The 19,293-nt window shown below is 37.9% G+C and overlaps 1 protein-coding gene across 3 annotated transcripts in view; it reads right to left on the bottom strand.

The window, feature by feature from the left end:
- The window catches only part of clip2 (CAP-GLY domain containing linker protein 2), a 49,382-nt gene that overhangs the window by 3,823 nt on the left and 26,266 nt on the right, over positions 1 to 19,293 (bottom strand). Inside the window, exons 8-16 of one of the 3 annotated variants that reach the window (XM_042430123.1) lie at positions 18,618 to 18,678; positions 16,178 to 16,282; positions 14,207 to 14,257; positions 11,702 to 12,085; positions 10,848 to 11,423; positions 10,665 to 10,722; positions 7,699 to 7,782; positions 5,195 to 5,351; positions 1,781 to 1,940 (exon numbers count right to left, since the gene is read on the bottom strand). In XM_042430123.1, the coding sequence (XP_042286057.1) occupies positions 1,781 to 1,940; positions 5,195 to 5,351; positions 7,699 to 7,782; positions 10,665 to 10,722; positions 10,848 to 11,423; positions 11,702 to 12,085; positions 14,207 to 14,257; positions 16,178 to 16,282; positions 18,618 to 18,678 (1,636 nt within the window). The remainder of the gene's footprint in view (positions 1 to 1,780; positions 1,941 to 5,194; positions 5,352 to 7,698; positions 7,783 to 10,664; positions 10,723 to 10,847; positions 11,424 to 11,701; positions 12,086 to 14,206; positions 14,258 to 16,177; positions 16,283 to 18,617; positions 18,679 to 19,293) is intronic. The other 2 variants (XM_042430124.1, XM_042430125.1) reach the window with 2 other exon arrangements.

Here is a 19,293-nt window from a genome sequence, read left to right on the forward strand (position 1 = left end):
AAAAAAGAGTTATCATACACTATTGATACTAAATTCCTCTTTGGGGATCTTTAAAGTTGGAATGCTTGGAACAGATTATAAATATATACTGTAAAAACCAATAAATGCCTAAACATTGATTGATTAGCACCTAAATATTTCACCTGGATTAGGTACTGGGGATATTCCACTGTTAAACTGATGCATTATTGGGTTGCTAAATCATTGAGCAACATTTTAAATTTCCATCCCAAAGACAGTGTTGACATTGTACAGTTTATTATTGCTAGGTTAGTCATCATGGTTAGTACCACTCAGCCAGTGAAAACAGTTGAATAATGTCTTCTGTGGCTCTGGAGGAACGTCAGTCTGAGAAAATAACCCTAGTGATGTCATCAGGGATATTTTAGCTGACGCTTGGAGAATTTTTAACAAAAAGCCTGCATTACAAAATGGATGTGTGGAGTTGTGACGAGGGCATTTAACAGGCAGGTAGGGTCTAATGAGAGATGCTATCAAGTTGCATTATTGGAAATGTAGGATGCTTCATTTTTTTTGTAGGGACTAAAAGTCAGGGTAGTTTGGCCGCTGTTTCTTCAAACTTGGAACATGGAAGTGGAAGGATGGAATTGCTAAAGCGCTCTTTTAATATGACACGCAAAATGTTTGTTTTTTTTAGCAAACACTTCACAGTGTAAAATCATCTTTCTCCAAAAGATGGACCATGTATTCAAAGACTGAAAAAACATAAAAAGTCACCAAAAATCTAAAAATTGCCCTCTGAATGGAGTGACCAAAGAGTCTCAATAAGCTTGTCAGCAGAGGAAATATGGCTACAGCTGAATGTCTGATAGTATTATGTTGTCTGTGTCAAGTAAGATTTACATACTTCCATGTTTCCCAACTGCTATATGACTTCTTGAGGGGAATTTCCCCTTGGCAAGCACATAAGCACATCGAATTGGCAACAAGAGTTTTAGAATGGGGGAAACTAACTAAACCTACCTTGTTTGGTCCGGACTTTCGGACTTTTCAGTTTGATCCTAAATTACAGGTGTGAAACCTCCTCCGGACCATAGTCCAGACCAAACAGCCGAACCTTGGTCTGATGAAAAGAGGTGGTCTCGGTATGGGTCACATTGAACCAAGGTTGGGTTTATTTCTATAGTGAAAACATTTTTTGGATGGTTCTGACTTTCAGAGCAATTACAGGAAGTTCCTGCAGGGTATCATCAGACTAGAAAAAGGAAAAATGAGCTGCGGTAGCACATGTTGAGAGGAGAAAACCAAGTTTTTAATCAAAATATGGTCTGAAAACGTTATAAAAAGTCAACTGGAAAAGACTCATAGAAATGCCGATACTTTCCAGGTATTTTTAGAGATGATGAGAGAGAGGATATGAGAGGATGGGAGAGCAATGTCACCTGAAGATAAAGAAACTGCAGCAGCAGTATACAAAGGCAACAAAATGAATCTGTTCATTCATTTTTCTCCATTAATTCAAACGGTGTTAGAAGGCTACCTGCCGAATTGACACCACGCTGACGTCATATGCACACACATACTATGTATGGTTTCACGTATGTAGGTACAGTATGTCATGTTAAGTTCTTTAGTGTGCTCGCATAATTGCAACGTGAAACCAAAATCAACTGGATCAAATCTATAGAATGTAACAAAAGGTGTGAAAAGGCCCTAAACTAACTGTTGGCGTAGATACACCCAATAATCTGTTAGATTTTCATAACCAAGTGTTGTTGACAAAGTGTTTTATTTGTGCATCTATGTCTTTTCTTCTTACCAGATGAAGAAGTTTTTCTCGCAGGGTCTTGATGTCATCTTGGAGTTTCTGCTCCTTGACTTTCCACTCGGCCTTGTGCACTTCTCGGTTCAGGTCTTTCTCCATATCTCGTGAATGGCGATGTGATTCCAGGAGCAAAACCCTCAACTCGTTCAGACTCCTGGCATAAGAAAGACAATATAATGGAAGAACAAACAAAGAAATCTTGAGTGTTTGGTCATAGAGAAAAAAATAGAGCCCGTTTTCTATAGGTGTTTTAATGACTTGCATGATTGCAGTGACTATACACTTGACTCCACCGAAGTGAAATAATGATAGAGAGGGAGTGCAATTTTGCTGTCAAGGATTGAGTCGCCCATCTGCTCAGCCCACGTACAAAGGTCATTCTTTTTAAAGGCTTACCAACTCATAATGTGAACGATATGTTGGACAGTCTGGCCAGTGGGGATTATGGAGGCAGCCTCATTCTCTCTACAGGTCAGACTGGCTGGTGGATGGACACACAATTCCTACAGTCAAGCTGTCTGCACATTTTGGTATGAACTTGTCCTTGGCTATCTGCCGGCATACTGATATCAACAGTTTTCTGTAACCAGGGCAGTGCATGTTACTCAGAGGTGCAAGCAACTTTACATCTGCTCTAATTAAAGTTGCTGTATCTTATTGTAGGGTAAAGCTGCACACCACACATTTTCTTCTTGTAAGAGGCCTTTCTGTTTGGATTTTTTCGCTGCCGTCATGAAATACTTGTTTTTTTTTTCAAGCCGCTTTAATCCACATTTTATATTAACAATGGATCAACTGGCTACATCTAATGTAAAGTGGTAACAAGTGATAATATGTCAGTGTTGTGTGTATAGCTTGTTTCTGCTATCCTTAAGTAGCAAAAAACCCTGTTAATACAAGTTTACAGGAAATGAAAAGACTTTGATTTTCCATTATTGAAGCAATGTTTTCCACACTTACTGATAATGTGTTATTCCTCTTCCTTCACTGTTTGCCACAGCTGCCCCTCTGGCTATGAAATTACCAAACTCAGTCACCACAGCCTATTTGGTGTCTCTTGCCATGAGACAAACTCTGTGCTTAGTCACACTGATCCGTGACAACAGAGACTTTTTCTGAGTATTTTTTTCAGTGAAATATGTACTTGTATTGGACTGCTTTGCTTCCTAAAAATCATTATTTCTTCCATGTGATTTGCCAATAATTGTCTTTCTTGAATCATCTTGTCAGCTTCCTCAGATAAAAAGATGTAGCAATGTTCAAAATGGACTAATTTTGAGGCAACACAGCAGCAGTAACATTAAGGAAGATAATGACACTACCATCCAATTACACTAACACACAGGGAGACATACACTGGTTTTTTCAATGGATGGTATATACTTTTATCGCATACAACATGCAGTAATTGCAGCAGTGATGATGCACTGGAATTATACTGTTATAGCCAGAGGCACTTACTTTTAGTGCCTTGTAACATTTACTAACATCATAACCATCAATAATGTAAGAACTGCATAATATAAGATAGTCTAATCTAATACAATTAGACCAGTACACACAGCGCCACAGAAAAATGCATTGTCTGAACGTGAACGTGTCTGGACTAAATAAACAGGGTAAGATCCTGTTTAGCAAAGCCCTGCATCTCTGCAATGCTGATATGACAACTTTCCCCTTCCCCTTGGGTAGTTAAATGGTGACCTCAATAATGAGTTTTATTAAATATAGCCGGATTTAAGCAACAAAAGTGGGCCCGGGAGTGCCAGACTCAACTAAACGCAATTTGTAAGCATTGGATGTCTGACTGCTTTAAAGTCACTAACTCAAGAGAAAAAGACACAGACTCTAGCCTCTAGTTTCACTTCAGTGTGGTACAGTATGTGCTGCCAGCAAAGACAGCTGGTAACAAGATTGAAAAGGTGGGGCTTACTTAAAATAATGAGCTGCGTGGGTTGACTCTCTAACTGATATCACAGTTTAACAGAGCTGTAACTGTTCAATTTCAGCTCAACACTGAGGTTCATCAGCCCCCAGACAGACAAATATTTACACACAGCTCTAAACAGAAATCTGGAGAGAAACACTTCATCTGTTATCCTAAAATCTAAGACTTGTGTGCACTACGCAGTCTTGCTATGACATTTCTTTTTGAATTATTTTTGCTATGCTAGCTGGATCTAGAGATGGCAGTGCTGGTCGGTCGGTCTACCACTTTGATCCAGCCTGTAATATCTCAACGACTATTAGATGGATTGCCATAAAATTTTGAGCTGGCATTAATGGTCCCAATGGACTTTTCCTCACCATGAGGACGACATTTGTGGTTTTGAATGAACTATGTCAACTATTGGAGAGGGAAATTTGGTGCAAACATTTATGTTCCCCTCAGGATTATTTGTAATAACTTTGCATCTTTTTATTTGTCCAATGCAATGGCTTATGACCAAATATCTGCAAAACTAAATTAGGTAAATTTAACTAAATTTAGCCCAAAATAGCAAATGTTAGCAAGCTAACATGCTAAATCAAGGTCCCTGTTTAACATCAGCTTGTTAACATTGTCATTGTGAGCATGTTAGCATGCTGACATGAGCAGTTAGTCCAAAGGTTAAAAGATAAGTCCTTGATCTTGTTTGGGCATTTTTTGCCTTGAGTGGACAGCAGGCAATTGAGAGATGACGGGAATGAAGAGATAAAGGGAGAAGGAGTTGGAAAGAGAGATGGGACACATTGCAAAGGTCCCCAGCTAGACACAAACCAGGGATGTTGTGGTTCACAGTCGATGTCCTAACCCCCTAGTCAACCAGGGTGAGCCACTGAGCTCAACTTGTCTTATCAACTCATGCTGAATAAGTTTATGAAGTTAATAGCTTTGCATTGCTCTTCTACAGCATGTTTTGTTATGTGTTTTTACTGCAAAGCCTGTATACAGAACACATTTCCCTTAAGGGACAACAAAGTTTTAAATTAAAGTGAGATGAGTCAGTGTTTGTGCAGCTGAGAGAAGAACTCTCAAAAGAACAGCACAACAAAAAGTGTCTGAATGGCTCCACAGTACATCGTCGTGTACTGCTGCAGAGGAAAATAGAGCATCTTGTTGTAGATGCTGTTAATAGTAATGCATCTCCTGGTGTAGCTAATAACCAACATAGGTTTTTATCTAGATAAAACATTAAAAAAATAGTGGATGATGGTGTCATTATCTTATTTAATGTTACTGCTGAGAATATTTTTCAAGTTGACAATACAAGCAATGAAATCAATACAGTGGGATTCCAAGTATGGCCATATTCAAACGGATAATATGATGTATTTTTTTGCATCTATAATTTTTCACTTCAGTTCCCATGCAAGTGATGAGGCAGACTGTAAAATCAATACAGCTGTGTCTCCATGTCCAATTACCTCTCTTTCTTCAGCAGCTCCTGGCTGATGCTGACCAGCTGCCCAGAGGCATCGTGGGACTTCCTGGTCATGGACTCCAGCTCCGCCTCCACACGCATCTTCTCCTTGGCCAGGATTTCAGCCTTCTTCTCCCCTGAGCGAACTTTACCCTCCATCGCTGGTGTAAGAGAAAATTAAGAATTTTAAGTAATTTGCCGATATCACTTTATTTTAACCTCCACCGGTTGTCTGCATGTTTAAGGACATTTTAAAGTATTTATACAGAAATTAAATTAATAAAACAGGTATGTAATCATATGAATTTATATAGTATGTATTTATTTATTTATAAAAGCTTCTTCTTCGCTATACATGACATCGAAGCAAAATGCATCTGCTGAAGAAGACCATGAGATGCAGCTCAAAGGTTTTACTATTTACTATTTATTATAACCGGGGTCAAGAATGAACCTTGAAGCTAAACACATCTTCCTGGTTTCTGAACACACCATTTTAAACAATTTGCAACCTGCCACAGAAGGATTCACATGCGCGTTAATAGTTAATAAATATATGTGTGTAATCATGTATTATTAAAAATTATAGCAGCTACATTATACTGTGTTATCAATAATTAATCAACTGTTTATGGTTAGTTATTCACATGAGTGGTCACGGTGTGTGTTGTAAATCATTTACTAGTTGTTTATATATGGCTCTTGTATTAAGATTTGTTTTGCAATGGGTTTTTAAAATGATTAGCATCAGCAAAAACAACAACATATTACCAGTGGTGGAAGAAGTATTCAGATCCTTTACTTAAGTAAATGTAGAACTACTGTAGTCTAAAAATACTCCATTACAAGTAAAAGTCCTGAATTCAAAATGTTACTTAAGTTAAAGTACAGAAGTGTTATCAACAGTTATCAAAAGTAAAATTATGCATTATGCAGACTGGCTTCTTTTTTAGTGTTATATTATTATAGCATATTATATTGTTTGTTTTTATTAACAAATACATGAAAGAGCATTTGAAGGTTGTAGTTCAATGTGCGGCCAATTTCCAGATACTTTGGGTAGATTAATAGTAATAGTGCTGCATCGTATTATGTAAGTGATTCATGTTTTTTTAATAATAATAATAATAATGATGATAATAATAATAATACACTTTATTTATTTAGCATCTTTCACACACTAATGCAGCTGTTACAGAGTGCAAAACCAATTTTTAAAATGTTTTCTGTTTTTATGACCCTGAACGGTGGAACACCCTCGCCTTGGATGTTGGAACAGCAAACCCCCCTGGTATTTTTAAAAAGACATTAAAGACCTATTTTTGTTATCTGGCTTTTAATTTGGGGTAACTTTATTGTAACTTTTATCATATTGTGATCAAACTTTTTTACTCATTGTTATGGTTTATTTTCACTTTAATTTTTTAGGCAAACTTCAAGCACTTCGAGCTACATCTTCACATGAAAGGTGCAATACAAATACATTTTTTATTATTATTATTATTATTATTATTATCTGATTGGCAGGCATATGTGGACTTGTGGACTCCCTCTTCACCCTGCTGCAGCAGCACCTTTGTGGTGCCTTTCATTTATCTATTCATTTATTCCAATAAACCTTAATGCGGTAAACTTCTACCCTGATATCGTGTCCATTATTGTACAATGTACTGTAATGTCTTTGTGGGTGCATTAATTACAGAGCCACAGGCAGTAATTTGTGGATAATCACAGAGATCCTTTATTCTGCATTTACTGACTTCAGGAATTATACACACAGCATGTAAAATTGATGTTGCAGCAACTACACTAATCAATTTCAAATGATGATTTAATGCTTTATTTGTGAAGTCTGTCTCATTATGCATTCATTAAAAAAGTCGGTAGAGTATAAAAATCCAATCTATTCTTCAAAGTGTGTCAGTTTGATTATCTGAACTATATGAAGCGTGTTCGAAGATCTTTTGATGTGATGGAACTTTGCATTTTTCAAAAGAAAAGTCGGCCGACGGATTTCTCAGAGATGATCAAAGAATGCAACAGTGAAGATGAACGCAAACCACCACACGGTGAACTCAGTCTGACTGGCGGGAAATTGAGTGAAGCCTCCAGTCACCCCACACATACGGGCACTGCACATACATACAAAGTGAGCAACGCTGATAGAATGACGCTAATGAAGGCGGGTATGTAAATATGATACAGATAATGAGTTTATATATAGAGAAATTTGACTTTTTTCCCCAAATTGGCTAATTAATAGGAAATGTTTTATAGCAAGTAGCAAGTTTAGCCTTGTTTTAACATTGTAAGGAAAATGAACCTCACACTGTTCTCCTACAGAACACACAAAACTATTTTGAGCACTATTGTAGTATCTGAAAAGGAATTATCCCTCTAAGGAGAGTTAAACATTTACTTTTCTTCTCATGAAAGACCTGCAGGACATCAGAGTAAAGGTAAAAGTAGCTGGCTGCTCGTGGACATGCTCTGGAAAATGATATTTACCTCCGATTTGTGATTTGAGGGCTTCAACCTGGGAAGTGAGAGTGGAGACCTCTTTTTCCCGTTTCAGCAACTTCTCCATTGTTTCTGAAGAAAAAGGAAAACAACAGAAAGTGTCTTCAAACCAGGAGTGTGGAAGAAATGTGATGTCAAATGTGAAATCAAGAAATCACAATGAGAGCACTGATGCAGGCTCTTTGTAAAATGTAACAGTCTTCATAATGCATACATACAGTATTACCTCCTGATGTTTGTGTAGGTTTCTGTCACTTAGCAGGAGATCATAATTCATAATCATAATTTCTTGATAATGGATAATAAATTATGCTGGAAGACACATAAATTATATCAAAGCAAAAAATTCAAAGTCAATTGCAGTACTGTATGAAGTTAAAGATTTTCAAGTTTCATTATATTATATAATGAAGTTATATAATTTATATACCTTATATTGGTTCCTTATAGTTCCATATATAACTTATAGGGAAATACATATGAAATAAATACAAATCCAATCTTCATGTTTCAAAAGAAAGATAAAAGAATTGTACACAAAACTACTAACAAACTCACGTTATTAAATTAAAGGCTCTAAAATTTAAAGATTTGGTTGTCTTTAAAACAGTTTGGAGCTAAAAATCAGTTATTACCTGAAAGTTTCCAAAAGTTGTTTAAAATTAGAGAAAGTCAATATGATTTGAGAGGAATTTGCCTGTTTAAAAAACAAATTGTGAGAAATAATGTAAAAAAAAAAAATCATTGTATTTTAGTTTCAAGTGGTGAATTTATGGAACAGCTGTAGTGAGGAACTGAAATCATGTAGCACACTTATAATAATTTACTGAACTGTTATTGATTGCAGACTGACTTAAATTTCAGTTTCAATATTTGGTAGACTGATCTTTTGTGCCAAGGAAGCAGTGATTTTTGTGGTGATTCATTAGACCATCATCATTATGAACCGGATTTATGAAACAGTGATAGAGGCATGTACAGTATAATCTTGATTTACTAAAGAGACAAGAATATTGAGAGCTGCTGAATACTGGCAGAGATTTACCCTCTCTGATTAATTCTAGTTTCACTATTTCTGTATTTTTACTGCCACAATTATTTGGTTTCCCTTAAAGCTTAGCTTAGCACAAAGACTGGAAACAGGGGGAAACAGCTAGCCTAGCTCTGTCAATCCACTACCAGCATCTCTAAAGATCACTAATTAACACATTTTATATCTTTTGTTTAATCTGTACAAAAAGCGAAGAGTAAAAACAACAATTCTGTGTTTTACCAAGCTAGCTGACACAAGCTACAGAGTTAGGCTAGCTGAAATGTATAAATGCTTAAACAAATGGAAGTAATACAGGGAATAGAATATAGAAACATAAGTAAAAATAGCAACTCAAGTATAAGAATTAGTTTTTTTATGAAAATGTGGTTAGTATTAAAATAAGAGGACTTGGATCTAGAAGAGCTTCACTGTGCAAAGCCAGATAAATACCTGTTGAGAGTGTTAGTGTCATGCAAAAAGGCTTTGATCAGAAAATGGCTTATAGTAAGAAGGACATACTAAACATAAATGAATGGATTGACCCCTACAGTATATACACTATTGAGAGAATTAAATTTAAACTAAGATTGATGTCTTTAATGAACATTGGTCAAGACGGCTTACCCATGTGTCAACAATAAGGCCTGAGTGTATAATAATAAAAATACTTAGATTGAGTGCATATCTTCCAATTGAATTATTATTTTTTTGTGTGCAGATATAATACAGGTTGATATAAATATGTACATATATATACATTCACCGGCCACTTTATTAGGTACACCTGTTCAACTGCTTGTTAACGTGGCAACAGCTCAACGCATTTACGCATTTAGACATGGTCAAGAAGATCTGCTGAAGTTCAAACCAAGCATCAAAATGGGGAAGAAAGGTGATTTAAGTGACTTTGAACGTGGTATGGTTGTTGGTGCTGGACGGGCTGGTTTGAGTATCTCAGAAACTGCTGGTCTACTGGGATTTTCACGCTCAATCATCTCTAGGATTTACAGAGAATGAATGCACAACACGGTGAACCTTGAAGCAGATGGGCTACAGCTGCAGAAGACCACACTGGGTGCCAGGAAACTGAGGCTACAGGTTGGCACGGGCTCACCAAATTTGGACAATAGAAGACTGAAAAAATGTTGCCTGGTCTGATGAGTCTTGATTTCTGCTGCAGCATTAGGATGGTACAGTCAGAATTTGGAGTAAACAACTTGAAAGCATGGATCCATCCTGCCTTGTATCAATGGTTCAGGCTGCTGATGGTGGTGTAATGGTGAGGGGGATATTTTCTTAGCACACTTTGGGCTCCTTAGTACCAACTGAGCATCGTTTAAACACCACAGTCTACCAGAGCATTATTGCTGACCATGTCCATCCCTTTATGAACACAGTGTACCAATCTTCTAATGGCTACTTCCAGCAGGTTAATGCACCATATCACAAAGCTCAAATCATCTCAAACTGGTTTCTTGAACATGAAAATGAGTTCACTGCCTCCACAGTCACCACATCTCAATCCAATAGAGCACCTTTGGAATGTGGTGGAACGGGAGATTCCCATCATGGATGTGCAGCCGACAAATCTGCAGCAACTGCGTGATGCTATCATGTCAACATGGACCAAAATCTCTGAGGAATGTTTCCAGCACCTTGTTGAATCTATGCCACAAACAATTAAGGCAGTTCTGAAGGCAAAAGGGGGTCCAGCCTGATACAAGTGGCCAGTGAGTCTATGTATGTATATATGTATATATATATGTGTGTATATATATATATATGTTTTGTTGTCAGTTTTTTGGGTGTGTTTTGTCTGGTTCGCACTTTTTGCTCCTATGTGCTACTTTTGTTTACATGTGTTCTTTAAAAAAAACTCTAATAAGAAGTTAATAACAAAATAAGTAAGAGGACACTGCACCTTCGATATTCTGTTTTAGCTTCATCTTCTCATCTGAAATTTCATTATCCTCTATCACCTGAAAAAGGAGAGAGTGTTAAGGGAGTTGAACTTAAATTAAAGCAATACCAGCATATCAATGATTGGTGCTACATAAAGTTATGTATTGGATTTCTGATTTGTTTCTTATCACTTCTCACTCACATTTGCATCATGGGATGTGTAGCGGTCTGCCTGGATGGCCTGGAGCTGGTTCGCTGTCACCCTCAGCTTCTCTTCCAGTTTCTGGATCTCCTCCTGGCTCTCTGCCTGGGCCTTCTGCAGGGCCTGGTAGTCCATCATCTTCTTCTCTGACAGCTCCAGTCTCTCTCTCAGCCCCTCCGTGCTTTTGTCCTGCTCCATCTGAAGATTTTCCATCTCTGCCAGCCTTTGCTCCGCCTTCTGGAGCTTAGCTGTAGCGTCCTCCAGGGCTTGCTTTCCGCTTTTGGCCTCCACCTCGGTCCTCCATGTCTGGTTTCCCTCGGCCAGCTGGTCTTTGGCCTCCTGCAGACGAGCGCTGAGGTCTTCACGTTCCTTTGTCAAAATGGCGGCTTCGATCGTGTGTTTGGCCTTGAGATTCTCCATCTCCAGCTGGTGCTCCATCTTCAGGCTCTCCAGAGATGTTCTCATCTCCTGAGCATCCTGCTCTGGTCCTGCTGGAGTAGTGTGATCACTACTCAGTGAGGCTTTCAGCTCGTCCAAAGATCTCTGGTGGTCGCTCACTAACATGTCAAATTTGGACTGCAGAGGACAGAGAGAAGAATTATCTGGGTGTATAAGTTGCATTTGAAAAACCATGAATTCAAACTGATTGAAATGAGAAAACGAATTCAAATTTGAAAAGATTTGATAAAAAGATATGAGAAATTATAACTCTCTACCTTTAAAACCCCTAATGAGTTCAGTATACATACTTTCATGATTTACTTATTCACAGAGCTCTACTGAAATGACCCTACTGCTCTTTCTGAAGTTTGAACTGTTTGAACAGCATTGGATTAAAAAGAACAGGAGAATACCTTCCAGGTGTCCATCATTTCCATGTTTTCCTTGGTGGCCTGTTGGATTTTCTGCTTCAACTCACTGATCTCCTGGTTCTGTTTATCTACCACCACCTTCAGCGTTTCTACCTCCTGTTGGCTTGCTGATAATGCCGTCTCGTACTTCTCTTTAAGCTCGCTGCTCTCCTTGTAGTGCTCGCGGCCCGCTGACAGCAGCTGCTCTCGCAGGAGGAGGGTCTCTGGCTTGATGTCAGACCCCGGGGTGGCGTCGCTGTCGTTGGCTTGTTGGGAGCTCGAGTCGGGGACTCTGAGTTGAACTTGAAGGCTTGCGATCTCAGCTCTACTGAGGCTGAGTTCCTCCTCCAGCTGCATGATGCGACTCTGCTCTTCAACTGTGGTTTGCTGATGAGAGAGAAACAACATCCATCACCGGTTCTTAAAAGTTTTTCCGATTATCACTATAGCAGAAAGATGCCAGCCTTTCAAAAGAATGACTTGATTACAATAACGGGTGGAAGACCCTGCAACAAAATGACGTCATTCCAAAGAAAAGGTGACACTGACTTTATGAGCAGAAATCAGGCCTCAGGAAAAAGGAAATCAAAGGGAAATCTCTGTAGGTCCTTGCAAGGATTTGGAAACAGTCAAGTGCATTCCAGTGACTATACAGTACAAATAAATTACATAAAGTATGTGGACAGTGACAAATTTTTTAAAAGTTTGGCTCCCTGCTGTACATCTTAGATAAAAGATGACACAAAGACTGACTTTCAGGATATTGTCAATTACACATAACTATAGCCTTTGTCATGGTAACCAGATTTCATGGTGCACATGAGTATTTATGCAGCTCTTACTATAAGTAAATGATTTTTCCATGAACATTCATGGAAAATGATCATGTCGTTTTTACATTTTAGTTTGTGTACAGATTAAACACAAAAGTAATGTTAGTGGTGCTGGTAGGTGGATATTTTTTTAAAGCAGCTATAATCAATAATTTTATAATAACATTAATTCAAATGACTACGTATAGTGTTAAAGGGATCAACTGTAGTGCTACACCTACAGAGAGACTCCTCTCAGATTTATAGAGCTTTATAGTGTCTTTTAAGTCATTGTTTTAGTTTTCTGGTCTTCAACTTCACTGTTTTTCTTCACTCTCACTGGCACTAAATGGCAATTAGCATCTAGTTGGTGACCATAGTGAAGCATTTAGCTGCTAAAGAGAAAGATATTTCCCTCAGGAAGTGGTGGAGACGAAAACAGAGTGGAAAGGAGATTGAATGTTGTCACCTTTTAAGTTGTAACGGTGTGAAACAATTGCCTATTTACACATTTAACAACAATGTAGGACGATTTGCATTCATTTGGAGACATTTTTATGGCCACTGATGAATGCAAATCACTCTCCTTTTAGCTCTGTTTTCGTTTCCTGAGAAAAATGTATGGCTCTTTAGCGGCTAGATGCTATGTTCACTAACTCATCGCTAACTCTGTCCAGTACACAGTGGGTTTATCAGAGTGTTTTCACTAAAAACAACTGCCTGCTGAAAACTAGGTTAATGAAAGCAGAGTTTTCTGGCTGGAAAGCCCAAAACAATGAGCTAAAATATGCTAAAACACTCTATTGAGGTGAAGGGAACTACAGAGTCAGGTAATAATTCTCTGTGGACTTGTCAGTATGGGCAACCCCTTTCACATTACACATAATTATTTAATCTTTTGCGAAAATACAAATATTGATTAGTGCAGCTTTAAGTTTTCTGACTTAATCATTTCAAATATGGCTGTTGCATTCCAGTACCCTTTTTTCTCGCTGGCCAAAAGTACACTTGGTTATTATTTTAGAAGAGTGCCATCATCAAAGTACTGGCAGCGCTCGGGGTTTGCATTTCATAGAAGATCAAAAGTCCAAACAAACCATTATACTCTTTATATGATACAGCTGTCCTAAAATTAGAGTTGGCAGTCCGCACTTAAATGTTACAGTCATTGTATCATTTCTATCCAAAGTAATAAAACTAAGGAGCCAAAAGATCAATGTGTCACTGTCCAAATATCTGTGCAACTCACTGTATGTGCAAAGAAGTGGAAGATGAGAGGAGAGCACAGCCATTCTCTGATCATCTAGAAGCAGCCAAGCAAATATAATAAAGCCAACAGCAAACCTCCACACAGTGACACTGCACACACACACAACTGCAAACATCATCCACACACTTGTATCCAATTAAAATAAAAAAAGAAGATTAAGAAGGAGGACCTGCTGCACAGTGCACAGATGTTAATTTCAACCATCTGGGAAAACAATCTACCAAACCTCAGAGTCAATAGTTGATTCATATCAAAGACGTTGCCTGAATAGCATTCAGATTACGGCACATCACACAGGAGTAAAGAAGTAAAAGGAGCCTATGCAAGGTTAATGTCCTTGACAGCATGTGAAGTTGATTTGAAATAAAGAATTGAGATAGCTCAGCGGCGGATCAAAGCTAAAACAAGATCAAATCTTTTTGTCACCTTGGTTCTCTTACCCAACCTCAAGGATACTGCATCATGAGTGCATCTTCCCTGTTGGCAGAAGCAGACCTTACTGCATATAGGAATCCAGCATTTCAAAGAGTTTTGTTATCTTTTGATGCCTGAAAATTGAAAGCACAAGCCTGTATGGTTTGATTTGTGATACCGTAGTCTATTATTTAAGAGGCTTCGTCTCTGGAGTGCAGCACTGTATGTCAAAGCGATGTAAAGGACATCCTTTTCTACACTAAACCACCGATGGTAAATGGATATTGCCGCAATGACTAATCTAAGAATCAGTGATGAATTCCATTAACAGTGAAGCAATTACGTAAGTGCTCAAAAATGAGCGTGGAGTTTAGGCAGGTTCACCCACGAAAATGGAGGGATGTTATTTCAAACGTTATGTCCTGGCATCTTAAAGTGCAGCTGGCAACTGATCCGTGAGCCAACCTTTTAAAGAAAAAAGATAAATCACCATTTAAAAAAGAAAATCAACACCAGCTACTGCAACAGAAGATGTGAAAAGCTGAAGCACTATGTTTCCTATCAGAGGCGAATGTTAAACGGGAAGCTCTAGTGACGAGCGTTATATGATGGTGAAGATATGAAGGGCAGCAACCGTCCACTACTGGCATTCAGGCTTTATTTCTGACTTTATGTAATCAATATGTACAAATCGGTACATAAGGCACCCACACTCCCCATAGAACGAAGTACATTTTACATATTTTGGACACATATTTTACAGGATAACATTGTAGATATTCTATATTTTTTTCTATATTATTCTATTTGTCAGTAAGTCTCTTTGAATGACCAAAACCAACAATGAATTGATCCTTTAGAATTGCTTGTGTAGACAAATCCTGATATATTCCTTTGTTCCGTATACCTCATAAAAAAAAACATATCAATCAGCTGCACTTCTGCACTAGTTGACATGTTCCTTCATTACTATGAACATGGGCACTGTAGTTAGTTTTGATTTGACCCCACATACATCATCCTGCTGCTGTAAATACTGAAGAATACTGGAGCCTCAAATGTGCATTAACCCTGCAGCTTAAAATAGTTCCTACGTAAATGCACCATTTACTTCTGTTCGAATAACATTTGCTAAAACCTACAGTGCCCAGCAGTTATAGGAAATTATTTAGCCTTTTTATAAAGTGACATTTATATATTGTGAGCTGTTATTAAAGGTTTACATCTCACAGACAGGCTGGGGAATTAAGACGGACTAATGCATTATTGATTTTGGTCTTTTTGAGGGATTTGATTACAATAAGAAAAATGTAGAACAACACCAGTCTTATACTTTTAACAATAGGCTTTTAATATTAACAATTGTTTAATTTCCCTTAAAATCAAATATATGTAATTTCAAACTTTGATGGTTGTTAGCTATCTGAACTGAATTATAGGTGCAGTGTACAGTATATAGTACAATATTGGAGTTATAATTTCTCAGACCAACAAGAGAAGCCATATGGAAGCTACTTTCATGTTTTTATGACATACTTTCATGTTATGTGCTCTGGCATTTAACAGAATGCTTCTGGCGTAAAGGAAATGCTTCCCAGCTTGTAAAAACTCTGAAATGTCGCCTAAAAGGAGGAGAGGCTATGTAGGCTAAATGTCACTTATACTGGCAGTCCTTAATATGCTTGTATTATCTGTTATAGTACATATTTTGCATAATTCAGTTTACTAGTTAAAGGTCCTGCATCACACCTGTATGTTTGTGTTATCTATACTGTATATCATGTACTGTAGGCGTATCCCTCCTCCTTGTATGTTTATTGATTTGAAGTAATTTTTCAGTCATTCACGTTGATGTAAATCTGGACACCAAAGACAGGTGGAGTATGACTTTGACCTGTGCAGCTTGTGAGTCAAACTAGAAGCAAACAGGTGCAGAACCACACAGGACAGTGGCTACAGGCAAAGGGATCGTGCTTTTTTTACCCTCCTCTTCTCTAATTCTTTCTGAAGCGCCTCTGCTCTCGACTTTTCGAGGAGCAGGCTCTGCTCAAGCTGACGAATATGGGCATGTTCCAATTTTGTCTGAGTCTACAAAAAGACACAAAGAGAAAGGAAAAAAGAGTGATAGAAAAGAAGAGGGGGGAGGGGGAGGGGGAGGGGAGGGGGTGAATCTCAGAGGGAAAGAGATCCATAAAGACTCGAAGGGGAATGATAAGAGATCAGAACAGTCAACAGATGATAAGATGGCAGCTTTGTATACAGCAGCACTGAAACAGTATAGACTCTGAGATGAGTTGATCATATGATGTGGAGACTTGAGGAGAAGAGGCTGAGGATGTAAGTCTCTTTCAAAAAAAGTGCACTTTGCAGTTAAGACAACTCTGTAACACACCGGTCATGTGTAAACCTTACAGTCTGTACTGAGCCATAACCTTTAACATGCACTACAAAGCTCTCATACTCAATAAAATCTTATTAACGGGTGCATCGGATAATAAACTAACTGTGAAAGGACCGAAAAACGATACACTGTCGATCATTTGTACTCACTTTATTAATGACGCTTGATCAGGAAAGCTTCATGAACAAAAAGTAAAGATGAATCCTGCCTGATGAAGTTCTGAGGAACAAAACTTTGTGAATAAACTGAGTACAAGTGATTGACAGTATGCATGAATTATGGTCCTTTCGTAGCCTTGAACGTCCTGCATGAATGAAATGCATGATGCACTCATACAATTAAACAACTGCTTTGATCATGTTCTGAACATCCACATGCTGTTTTTTTCATATTTTAATCATTATATTTCATCCAATCGAAACATTTATTCTCATTAAGAACGTTAAGTCATATTTTCTCAAAGTTTTTATTGGGATTTCTTAGTTATGTGATGTGGCTGTTAATGTGATATTTCTGTTGTATTACTGCTCTGCAAAACCAGAGATGGTTATGATTTAAGGCTGGTAACACTCTGTATTTTTCTTATTGTCAACATGAAAAGACCAAAACCAACAATCAATTAATCTCATTAGTATTGTCTGTGTACCCGAAGCTTATTCCTCTGTGCTCTCGACCTCTGTTGTTGTACAAAAACTATTAAAAACAGATTTATGAGCCATACTGTTGCACTGGGTGACATGTAGTTTATTTAATCAAACGTATACACACAGTCCTGCTGCTGGAAATAACGACTAGATCAACAAATGTGTATTAATCTGCTACTGAAAATAGTCCCATACAAATGGACTATTACTCCTGTTGGAGAAATGTTTGCTTAGAGCTACAGTGCCCCAGCTGTTTTAGTAAATTATTGAGTCATTTTTAAACAGGAAACTTAACATTTGTGAGCTATTTTTAAAGATTTATGTCCTCATTAGAATCAGTGAACTTGGGGCTGAGTGCCATAAACAGGGTAGGGAAGTCAGAAAGTGTTGAAAGATGAGCTCAACACACATTTCTTTGGTCTTTTTATGTGATTTGTTGACAATAAGAAACTTCGAAACTATCGCCAGCTCTATCCTTTAACAGTCAAGCCTGTGTAAACATGGCTTTCAGACAGTGTTGGAAAATTATGCAAGCTTATAAAGAAGGCAGTTGTAGTATTTAATTAGAAGTTTTTAGGGCTAAAAAAAACGTATAATACTTCAGTTACCATACCTCAGACTGTGCAATGACAAATGTGTTTCTTGGTGTATACATTCGTGCAGGAACAGACAAGAGCAGTGTCATATTCCTAAGTGAACAAATTAGATTTATCTTCCATTCGGGTTCTTTCTCAAGAGACAAGCAGAAGAGAGGTCAGATAATGTACCTTAAAGAATGGATTTCAGTCTTTTCTGCAGAGCTTAAAAAATAGATTCAAGTCAAATATTCACAGTTTTTAAATCCTCACCTTTTGTTTGACTTCTGCCCTAAAATATGCAGCAACTGAAAGCCACAATCTCTCTTCTCATTTAATATCTGTACTGCTGGGATGTGCAGACAGCGTAGTGAGTGGAGTAGCTGTCAATCAACTGTTTGGGGTCCAAATCATCATCCCTGCTGAGGTGTTACTGAGCAAGAAACTGAACTAATCTGAGCTCCTCACATTAAACCGATTTTGTATGTAAAAAGAAAAAAATAGTGAGACGCGGGCGTTCTCAAGTCATTTTTGCTTTTGTGCATCCGAACCATTGTCCCAAAGACACAATCATCTTCTCTGCATGTAGAAGTTTTATAAATCTTCCTCCCTGTCCTGATCTCCAGGGTTTTATTACGCTGACAGTGCTGTTCGGTTATACAGTATAAAGAACTATCTACTGAAACATAATGCAACCTGCTCTGGGTAATGATATCAAAGGGATGCATTGAATATCATTATGAGCCATCACACACATTCCATTATTCATAGAGTTTATAGGTATTGATAATGCTGATAAATACCTCTAGGTCTCCTTTGGTGATGGATTCCTCCTCTACCCTGAACTGGAGGTCCTCCACTTTCCTGTAAATAAGTTGTGTAAGATGTGGCACAGAGGATAAAAAGAAGGAGAATCGAAACATCATTGATTTGACTATTTGAACCATAAAGAACTAAGAGACAGACTAAATTAAGCTGCAACTAATACTGTCAGATAAACCGCACAGTGGACGGGCAGTAAGGTTTGGTGCTATGTGTGCACCCATGCTTACATACATGTATACAATTCATATTTGATTGTCATGTGATTTCTCTGGTTTTGCAGAAATCACAACTTGAGACGAGAGCATGAGGAAGACTGAGACGAGAAGACTACTATCTGTGTGTTAGCTGGAGATTAGCCTAGCTTAGCATTAAGATCTGTTTTTGGCTCTAAGTGAGAAAATAAACCTACCAACAACTCTAAAACAGTCTTGTTTACACCGATATATCTCCTTCATATCTATATACACACACCTTCCCATTCCCTTGAATGAGAAAGTGTGTCCAAACTTTTGACTGGTTCTGTTTATCTGTTCAACCAGGACACAAAAAGAAATGTAAATATAAACGACAATGATTCTGATTTTAGGGGAAGTTATGTGTTGGACTGTTTATCCGTTTAATACTTCTGTGCAGTGTCTCTGGTTGTCAGATTAG

This window comes from Thunnus maccoyii, chromosome 13 (assembly GCF_910596095.1).
Source record: "Thunnus maccoyii chromosome 13, fThuMac1.1, whole genome shotgun sequence".
NCBI lineage: Eukaryota > Metazoa > Chordata > Actinopteri > Scombriformes > Scombridae > Thunnus > Thunnus maccoyii.